Source organism: Oryza glaberrima, chromosome 12, assembly GCF_000147395.1.
Source record: "Oryza glaberrima chromosome 12, OglaRS2, whole genome shotgun sequence".
NCBI lineage: Eukaryota > Viridiplantae > Streptophyta > Magnoliopsida > Poales > Poaceae > Oryza > Oryza glaberrima.
Genome location: NC_068337.1, coordinates 13,716,277 through 13,727,547, shown reverse-complemented (window position 1 = coordinate 13,727,547; position 11,271 = coordinate 13,716,277). Strand labels below are relative to the sequence as shown.

Sequence of the window (11,271 nt, the reverse complement as noted above, 5' to 3'; positions counted from 1 at the left end):
GTATATCCTGAAGGGGCAGACACCGAACTTCGACACATTCCCAAAGCTAAGGGATCACTGGGACGAGTTCGTTGCATATAAGATAGGTGAACAAGGGCAGGCGATGATGGAAAGAAACAAAGAAAATGCCGCCAAGAAGAAGTACCATCACCACTTGGGGTCAGGAGGCTATAGCGTCGCGATGCCGAAGTGGGAGGAGATGGAGGCTAGCTTGCTTGAGAGGGGTATCGAACCGGCCACCGCTAATTGGCCGGAATGATCGAAGTTCTGGTACTATGCTCACGGTGGAACGCTCAACCCAGATGATGGCTCACTGGTCTTCGGCGATCAGATACGAGGGCTGCGCGACGACTAACAGACATAGTGGAAGCCTCCTCTCAGGGCACGTTCCGACCGGACAGAGAGAGGGACGAGCTGTCACTCGCCCTGCAGGCTCCAGAGCATCCAGGACGAACACGAGGGAAAGGGGTGATTCCTTGGAAGATTGGGTTCAAGGAGGACATCCACACGTACAGGAGTCGAATGAGGAGCAAGAGAGATACCGAAGCGAAGATTGCAGATCTAGAGTTCAGGGTATCGAGCTACGAGCTCAGCATGCAAGAGGAGGTGGCAAGGAAGGTTGATGAACGCATGACCACACATCGGTCCCATGATCCCCAGCCGACCATTCCTCCTGCAATGGTGAGCCCGTTAGGAAACCGTAGCAGCTGCGCCTCAACAGGGCAGGTAGGATCACAGAGCATGGACGCCATGCAAACCCAGGACGAATCCACCTGTCCCGTTGATGACATCACTCAGCGGACACCATGTGAGCTGCATATTCCTTTCAAGAACTTATCAATAAAGGTAAGCTCGTAGTTTATATATTTTAGATTTGGCCATTCCGATAGTTGCTGCTTATATATGTTGATTACTAATAAATAATCTCTCACCACATGAAGGTGGCGTCGGGCATGGCCATCCCAACGGACCCTTCAGGTACTTACCACTGTAGGCCGATTCCAGCAGGATACTCCAAGGTCGAAGTTGAGTTGGTCGAAGGCGCGTACGAGGACCTCGAGCTGGATTACCCTGGAGGAGACGGTGAGACGCATCTACGAGACACAAGCCATGCCATTATTCTATGGCACAGGCGGTACATCATCCTCCCTGGGCGACAAGCGGCGTCTCGTGCACCATCTCCTCCGGCTCCGCCATCTCCTCCTCAGGATCCTGCACCGTCTCATCCTCATGCTCCAGCACCGTCTCCACCTCAGGCTCCTGCACCGACTCCTCCTCAGGCTCCTGCACCGGCTCCTCCTCGGGCTCCTGCACCGACTCCTCCGCAAGCTCCTCTTCCGGCACCTTCAAAGTCAAGGGCCCCCCAAGATCCACCGCCTGCCCACATAAGGGCAACGAAGAAGGCGAAAGTTGACGCCGCCAAGAACAAGGACCCGGGGTACGATTGCACGCAAGAGGAGCTTGACGCTTACGTGGCATCAGAAGTCAAGAGACAATTCAAGCCTCGAAGTCCAGAAAAGAAGATTCCTATAAACCCGAGTGTCAGGAACTTCTTTAGGGGTATGTCTGCACCTGCCAAGGAGGCCATTAAGCTATCGGACTATGAGCGAACGCTGAAGAAAGCATCTTCTGGAAAGTCCAAACCAGTCCCTCAGCTTGGAGAGCAACCAAACCAGGAGATCGAGCCGTTGGTGACCGGTGAAGAAATGACGATAGAAGAATTTATTACTGACACCGGTCTAACTACGGATCAATTGCTAGGAGTCGCACCAATCGAAAAGGCGGAAGTGAAATACATATACGAACTTGGTAAACCGCTTGTCAAGCCTGAGCTGGTGCAGTCCCTACCCACACAAATGTACAAGTTCCATCAGCTGTACATGGAGATGAGCGCCACCGGTAGAGAGATGATCGGAGCGAGGATCAGGGACACGGACTTCTTGCAAGGAGATGACATTCTCTGGATCAATTTCAAGGGAATCTACGAACTATACTAGCTGGACGCCCTCGACGTCTCTATTATGAGTTGCTGGATTTTGTAAATATATCGTTCAGTTAGATTTCTTACTACGTCTCCTTTAATTAATTAGGTCCTTGTATATAAGTAGACTATATAAAATAAAATACTCCCTTTTATCGTTGTAGAATGGAGATTCAAAGGGCCCGACGGCGGGGGGTTTTCGATACTGGATTCATCGACCCTCGGAAAGTAAACGTCACAATGCTCGACCAATATCCGCAAGCCACAGAGGACAATCTCGTCCATCTCCTTAAGGCGCAGCATTACAAGACGTTCATACTGTTGCCGTACAACACAGAGTTAGTTTAATTTTACTGTCTTCCTATACCAAATTTCATTCCCATATGAACTTGCTAAGTGTTTCATATGTAATGCATCCCACGCACATTGCAGATTCCACTGGGTGCTTTTACTCTTCGACCTGTCGGCCTGCACCGTCAACGTATATGACTCAATGGATAAAAAAGAGTCTACGTTTGACAAGGTTTTCGAACTTATAGACAGGTACTGTCATAAGTTCCTCTGTTAATTAAGAAATTCTTGTTATGTTAATTGCTACTACGAATCATATCTTTAAACTCCATGTAGGGCTTGGTCGGTTCCGTCATTTGGTCCGCGGCAACTGGAGAGAAAGACTTAGGCGGAAGTTCAAATTTCCTGTGAGTACACATGCTCTATATTTATATTTCTCCGATTCAAATTAATACATACAAGTGTATATTAATTAGATCTCACGTCGTTTGTCATTTATTTATAGTGCACAAAGCAAAAGAAGGGAACTAACTTGTGCGGCTACTACGTGTGCGAGTATTGCCACTGCCTTACAGACCAAATCATCACCACAAGAGAGCTCGATGTACGTACAAATAAATTCAAAATTTCATTACGTAACGATTTCTTGTTTAATTACTAATCAATTTTATACATTCATATAGTTTATTCGCATGAGGGATAACCTGACCACACACAAGGAATTTATCGCAGCGGTTCAAGAACAACTCATGGGATTCATCAACGAACAAATCCTTGATCCCAAAGGTGAATTCTACTACGACGGAAAAACAATTCATAGGTCCTTAGCTTCTGAGCTAGCGACTACTACTACGTCGAAATCGTGCTAGCTAGGACATATAATGGATTGTAATTAATACATGACTACATATGTTTCTATATGCATGTGTACACATTTTCCATAATGTAAATATATTTTGGTCATATATATATATATATATATATATATATATATATATGCATTTGCATAACATATATATGTATAAATACATATATATTATGCATGTACATATGTATTGAAACATATATACATATAATATAATATATATATATATATATATGCATATATATGTATTGAAACATATATATGCATGGTTTATATATAAACCATGCAACAGGGCCATGAAAAAAAAAGTCAGCTCGATCTTTAGTCCCGGTTGGTAAGATGGCTCAGCCGGCCACGTGGCTGAGCCATCTTACCAACCGGGACTAAAGATCGATCTTTAGTCCCAGTTATTTCACCTGGGACTAAAGATATCCCGTAACCCTAATCCCGCAGAGGAGACAGTAACGAGCGTTAACCCTAATCCCGACTATCCATGTGCAAATCAATGGACAAAACGAGTTGCTCAAGTAATTTAGCCACAATAAAAAGTACCATGTGCAGTAAAACGAGATAATGTTGCTATAGTAGAAAACTGAACATTCTTCGAGTCACTTATGCTGAAAAAGTAATGTACTTATGCAAAGTACCTAGAAGAACATATCAAAAGTTCACCACAGAAACTAACGACAGGTAAAAAGCGACAGATGCATAATAAAGTGCCACAAGAACAAGCTAAACTTCCATTATCTGAGAACTAGTTAATTCGCTGCCTCTTGTGCGCAGCACCCTTGGCCTGTGGATGACTAGGACGCCGAGACTTGGCCAGTGCTTTCTCCCTCCGCCGCCGCCTCTCGTCTTCGCTGTCCGACTCACTGCCCATCTCCATGTCGGCGTCCCTCGCCTTGCGCTCCATCTCATCCCACGATTCGGCAGCATCACCACCATCATCTTCTGAACCATCCATGGCACCGTCGTCTTCACCAGAATCCACCACAGACTCACTGTCACTGTCTTCGTCATCCGATTCAGAGCACGAGTCGGCATCCGATGGTTCATACTGATCATCTTCTGTCTGTGAGCTCTCCGAGTCTGAGTCGCTAGCATCTGGGTTCAAGAACTCCCACCTATTGTTCTCGTCTGACTCTGGATTGTTCATAACCTCCTTCAGGACCTTACGCCAACTGAGGTTCAGCTTGCTTTCGTAGTACTTCAGGTTGCAGTCATTGAGCCAATCTTTAATCCCATCAATGGAGGTCATTGGAATGACCTCTATGCGGATAACATCTCGCTTCAGGTCTTGGAACACGAAAACCATGTCGAAGGATTTCTGCCCCAGCGCCACCCTTTCCAGGCATACGATGTCAACCTCCCTCAGAGAAGTTACAAGGAACGGCGATTCAACCAGTTGAACCAGGCAACTTGGAGTAGGAACAATAAAGCATGTTGTTCTGCCGTGGACTCCATTGAACCCAAGCTTTTGCGATGGAGTTTCAAACTGCAAGCCGAGCTGCTCAAACTTTGGCTGAGACCAAATGGAATTGACCCTTTTCACAAAGAGCTCAAACTGCCTGTTTATTCCGCTCCTCCGTGCCCTTTCCCGCTGCTCTTCTTCAATTTCATCAGGATCCCATGCTGTTCGGCGCCTCAGACCAACTAAATCTACAGTATCCATCACTTCAATGTAGAACTGCACATCTCTAGTCTTCTTGTTGCCCACCATGATATCATTGTAAAGATGGAAGTGGAGGAGAGTTATCATCTCCTTCTCAGCTGGCTGGAAGAACGCATGCTTGACATTGCAGAACATGATTTCAATTTTTTCAGATTTGGATGCGGAATACTGAAAACCATTGACATGGAGCACCAAAATTCCAGGGGATTTACGCCCACGACCAGCAAAAGTTGGGCGTATCCACAAGTCCATCAACTGAATCCTGTCCCTAGTCATTCTATCACATAGTTGAAGCCTTTCCTGACTGACCAAACTCGCTCTCTTAGCTCTTTCTGTTACTCCTCTTTGAATAATCCTCATCAATTGAATAACCTCGTCAGCATGCTTTCTGTCTTTTGAAATGAAGGTGACTGCTTTTAAGAAAATGCGGTTTGCATTTGTCTTCAGGCAGGGATCTTGGAGATTGGAAGCAGTGCCAGGGACATTAAATGTAATACAGACATAGACTCCTCTGTTGCTATCCCCACGGATTTCTGCTTTTTTTACAGTACAAACATGGAAGGGGACAATAACTCCATATATTGGTAATAGGATAGCCTCATTCTGCTTATCCACCTGAATCTCCAACCGATTGGAACAGGGAATATCCCTTGTGCTCTTGTATGCAACAGGTTCATGCATAGCTCTAAGGCCTTGTCCCTCCAGCAATTTCTGATTGGAGGCATTACTATTCATTGCAATTTCAGCAGTTCTCTTCTGTAAAATTTCTGCCTGAAGCTGCTTCCTAAGGTCCTCCTTTGGTGTCCTGCTGCGGGATCGCAGGTTTTCTTTCAACGGCAGCATCAACTCTGCTTTTGGCACTGGTTTTTTGGGGACCATCACTTTTGCATTCAACGATGGTTTCACAGAAGGGGAACCTGTCTTTTCTTCATCAAATGAATAAAAGACATCACCATCAGCTTTGGAGACAAAAGCTGTTAAGACATGTGGCTTTTCCTTGCAAACAAGAACACTGTCAGCCAGCAATAGAGAGAATTCTTTGTTCTTGTAATCGCCAGTCTTCTCTGGGAGATTCTGGAAACCAAGGGAAACATTAAAAACCATCCCTTCCTTTAGTATCCTGTCATTTTTCTCATTCAAAGACAACCAAGTTTCACGGAACTCAATGCCAATTCCTGTCCCAGCTGACTTGGTAAAAAAGGGGAGAAGATCAGGAGCTTTATCCCTCACCAAAGAAACCGCAGCCTGGTAACTATCACTAGCCTTGCTACCTGGTACCAAAGCAGCAATAGCAGCGTCATGTGCCTGGCAGAGGACCTTATATGCATTGCATTTTTCCCCAGCACAATCAATCAGGAAAGTCCTTGCAACATTGGAGCAATAGTTACTGTACTTTGCACCCATCGCACACACAATAAGGCTTCCAGAATCATAGTACAGATTATCATTGTTGCTAGCAGCAGCAGGCCGGAGATCATACATGCTTCCACTTTGAAAAATAGGTGGGTAGCATATATCAACATTTTCTGCTTTCAGTTTGACATCTATCTTTGTTGGGGAAAGCAATATCTTCTCCATCAGATCCGTGAGTTTTGAATGTTGTACCTTCATTTCATCAGCTATAATCTTCTCCAGCTTTGGAACTACATACTTCTTCATAACCGATGCAGTTAAATATGCAGCCTTTTTAACATACATAATCTCTGTGGCATCTTTCACAGAAAGAAGATCAGAGATGCCGCTTGACACATCAGAAAGCCTTAGTCTTGATCCGTTCAACTTCTCAGACCATACTTCAAGAATCTTACCTTCAGGCTTCTCTCTTGCTAAGTGCCCAATTACAGCACTTTTTGATTCAAAGTGGGAAGATACAGCATGAAGGATTTCATCCATTAAGGAAGAACCATTGTCACCCTTTGCCAAATTATGCAACACGATATCAATGCTGACTGCTTTTGAAACAGGCATCTTCAAAGGTTTAAGAGCATCACAACCTTTCTGCTTGCACAGGACATGAATCTGCTTCTCTGTGAAAACCATTATGGTTTCAGGGAGCTCATGATTAAAAAACCACATGCTCAGGGCTAATGATTTCTTATATCGGATGTCATAAGAAGGTGGTGGAGTAGCAATGGCAATTGCAGTTGAAGATCCCCAAAGGTTTGATCCATCTTCCTTCCAATGATGGTAAAACTTCTTCAAACATTTGATAAAGTTTTCTGGACTGACTGCAATAGAAGAAGATCCAGTAACAGGGATCGATGTTTGCTGGAGTGCTTCAAGAATAGCCATTCTACAGCTGCAGTGCCTTCAAAACAAACGTAAAGTGAGCATGGTCATAAACCTCAGTGCAAAAGATAGGAACCAGCAAATACATTGCAGAAACAAGTACACAATTAAGGGAAAACAGCCAGCAAACCAGGAAGTTTTCTGTGATCAGTAGCTGTCTATAATATGTTCTTTTGACCTACAATAAAGTTTTCAACTTAAATGGCCAACAACTTTGTTTATCTGTATATCGTCTGAGACTAGCTATGATATTTCTTAGAACAATCTTGTACGAAAGCACTCATAAACCAATGGCTTCATGGAAAACCTCAATATTAGAGTACAAACAACAATATCTTATTATGAAACACTATTCTTAAAGAAAAATTACAACAGCAAACTTCAGATGAAAATCAAAATATAACTTCTGGTCAGTGTATAGTTTTTCCTAGTTTATCATACATTTTTAGTATCACTTTTATGCTTTTCAATATAGACCCATGCTTATCAATTTTCTTGAGCCTCCTCCTAGAGTCGCCACTAACTTTAAGTAATACATCAGTATTCAACTACCAACGGATAGGTCAGAAAGTTCCTGCTCACAACAGAACTAATGCATTGAGTTCAATCTGTTTTCTCTTCATATCTATTGTGTTTGGATCTAACCCTATTATCAGCAATACTATTTGATAAATCATGTTCCCCTTCTCAATAAAAGTAATACTGTTAATTCCCAATTCTATGTGTTAACGAACAATAGAGAAACAAGGATTGACAGCAACGATATTTTAACACTTTCATATTATACACATTCGATACAAATAACAGTAACTTTTTATGTTAAATCCAATCATTAAAAACATCAATAAGCTAACAGTATCAGAAACAACAGTAAAGGACGGAAACTCTTCATATTAATTGTATTCAACCTACATAAATCACAGATGCCATGTCTTGATGACCTAAATTTTCTGATTGATTTTTATACATGCCAATTTATCCTTTGTTCTTATTTCATAGATCGATCATAGTAAGCGATTGATGTTTACACATGGCAATTCATGTTTTCTTCGTATTTCGTTGATCGATCATAGTAAAATGTTGATGAATCTAGTAACAAATGAACAATCTTTCACCAACTGCCTAGACATGGAGTAGAAGATCGCAAAGTATGCAGTTCTGAATTGATCAGTAATTTCTTTGCAGATTTGGTTTTGGTCAGGTCTTCGTAGAATCGATTTTCCTATACACCAAACTCAGTTTTCGAATTGATCAACAATTTTCTTTGCGAATTCCGTTTTGTTGGTGTTTGCAGAATCGTTTTGCTACACCAAAATAAGGTGTCGAGTTTATCAATAATTTCTTACAGGTTTTCTTTTTATTCCGGTGTTCACAAAATCTTTTGCTGATACACCTAATTTAGCTGTCAAATTGATCAGTTATTTTTAGAAGAAGATTTCGTTTTGTTCAGGTGTTCGGAGAATCGATTTTCTTATATGCTGAATTCGATGATAATCACAATTTTATCAAGATTAATCCGACGAAAACAATCTGCGAATTTGGTACCTAGAGCGACGAACAAATCCAATCTAACACGCCAAAAACCAAAACCACAGAAATTCAAGAGCAACGGTTCTCGATCGTAAACATACCTCGCAGAAACCAGGCTCTGGCGAGAATTCGACGTTCACCAGCAACAAATTCGATCTCGAGAGAAAAAAAAATCCCCCCTCGATCTCGCCGAAGAACGAAGAGGGAAGGAGTCGCCGAAATCCACGCTCCTCCTCCTCCTCCTCCTCCTCACGCGAAACCGCCTCCCTCTCTCTCCGTGGTGCCCCCGCGCAGGCCTGCGATCCGGTGCTTATATAGGCCGCCCCGCCCCGCCCCTCACCGCCCCGCGCCGCGCCGCACCGCACCGACCCTGGGCAGCGCGCGGCCGCGTCCGAGGGCGCGAGGCGGCGTCGTGGTGGTGGGTGGGGCCGCCCCCGCCCCCGCCCACCGGCGGGGGTGGGGGGCATCGCAGCGTCACGGCGGACGGCGGTGGCCGCGGCGCCTCCGGCGGGGGAGGGGGAGCTCCCCGGAGGGCGGCGGCGACGGCATCGGCGTGGCTAGGGCTTCCGGAATGGCGCGCGGAGGCGAGAGGAGGCCCTGAAGAGGCGTGGGCGTTTAGGCTTTCGTTGCGGTCTCGTGTTGCTTTCAGGTTCGGGGAGGGACGGTCGGCTATAACTTTTACGGGCTGGGCTGAAAGTGGGCCCGGTGAGTATTCCTCGAGGCCCGTATATCAGTGAAACATTGAGGCGATGATACATTGGTTTATTTATTTTCAATAAGTTTACTTTAGGTCCCTAGAAATTTGTCCAAGTCTGATTTTGGTCCATGAACCGAAAAACCAGTTTCATCTCGTCTCTCAACTTACAAAACCAGTCAAACGTGGTTTCTTAGCAGTATTGTCCTTGGTTTTAACTAACATGACTCCTTTGACTAGGACTTTGTCTAACGTGGTATTACTGTGGCTCTTACGTGGCAGTGTGATCCCGAAAAAATAAAAGGGGCAAAATTGAAAACTACAAATTTAAAACAAAATATGCGGGGTCTACATATTAGTCAAACAAATAAGAGAAAAATAGTAGGACCCACATGTTAGTGGATGATGGGACCCAAAGTCAAATAAAAGGATGATGAGGCTGTCGGTGTCGGTGTCACCATGTCAACTATTGAGCGCGCGAGCTCAGTGGCAGAGATGAAGCCGTTGCCATCGCAATCAAAGGCCCTCAAGGCCTCTGCGACCTCCGCCTGGTCGAGGGTGACGGTGGGGCGACAAGGCCCAACAATGAGTTCTGTGAGGAAGGAGGCGAGCACGTTGAAGTCGACGGTACTATTGAGTCACATGCACTGACCAGTTCAACCGAGCTTAAACTGATGAGGAACGACGGGCAATTCACTTTATATTCCAACACTCCTCCTCACGCGAGGCCCCCTCAAGCGTGGAATAGAAATGGGCTGCAATTTTTATTTGATTGCGTGCCAGCCAGGATTTGAACTTGAGACCTCAGGCTCTGATATACCATTGAGTTACATGCATCAACCGGTTCAACCCAAAAGTAGGAAATATGGACAATTCACTTTATATTCCAGCATATACCTTTGCCGGACAGAGGCCGAGTAAGCGGAGGATCGTGCTGAACTCCATGCCGGCGATGAGGGCATTGATCTCGTCCCTGGTGGCCGAACGGAGATGGAGCGAGCGCGCTCCGGCGATGAGGGCATTGATCTCGTCCCTGGTGGCCGAACGGAGATGGAGCGAGCGAAGGAGCGCGCTGAGCTCCATGGCGGCGAGGAGGGCATGGATCTCGTCCCGGCGGCTGGGCCGAGGCCGAGCGAGCGGAGAAGCATGTCAAGCTCTAGCTTGGTGAGGCTCCCGTCACCGTCGAGGTCAAACCGGAGAAAGATCTTGTGCAACTACTGTAGTTGCTTGCCGCACAACCACACACGCCCGCTGCTGGCTCGAGAGGAAGGAGCCCTTCCCCTCCTCCTTCTCCTTCTCGTTGACGATGTCGTTGTCGCCACTGGTGGGGAGGGACATGGCCACCACCGTCCGAAGCAAACCCACGGCCACACGCTACTCTGATGGCTCCACTTATTCTTCTCCCAAGCTCTCCGCCACCGTCCAATTTGACCACGGTTGACGATGATGGCGATGACTTGGATTTACCTGGGGAGGCCTCTCCGCCCCCCTTGCCAGCCTCCCAACCCCGCTCGCCAACCTCCCCACTGACTTTGGCTCACCGGTGGAGAGGAGATAGAGGTAGAGAGGGTGAGGTGGAGGTAGTAGGACGTCCCACTATTTTTTATCTTCTTTGTTTGATTTACATGTGGACCTCGTATATTACTATTCGTCTACCACGTGACCTGAATACGCAAAGAATTGATTCCATGCCATGCGAATGTTGCATGCTCATTTTGATTTGTTTCTTTTTACCTGCATTTTCGTAATGTGAAATCGCCCTTGCATTTTTGGCTGTAGCAGTTAGTTGGTTCGGCTCGACCCCGACATGCTCGTTCCCCATTTAAAAACTGAAACCCTAGCCATTGTCGGTAGCAGCTGCAATGGATGAAGTAGTTAGGGAGAGCAGTTCTTGGTCAAGTAGGTATAGTGCGGAGCACATCAACATCTATATCTATACTTCTATACTA

General features: G+C 45.5%; 1 protein-coding gene across 1 annotated transcript; it reads right to left on the bottom strand.

The window, feature by feature from the left end:
* Positions 1-3,693: 3,693 nt before the first annotated feature.
* Positions 3,694-9,256, bottom strand: LOC127757300 (FACT complex subunit SPT16-like). Its single transcript, XM_052282800.1, has 2 exons — positions 8,730-9,256; positions 3,694-7,117 (listed from the first exon to the last, which is right to left on the bottom strand). Exon 2 carries the CDS (start codon positions 7,099-7,101, stop codon positions 3,892-3,894), a length of 3,210 nt encoding a protein of 1,069 aa, XP_052138760.1. The 5' UTR covers positions 7,102-7,117; positions 8,730-9,256; the 3' UTR covers positions 3,694-3,891.
* Positions 9,257-11,271: the final 2,015 nt, after the last annotated feature.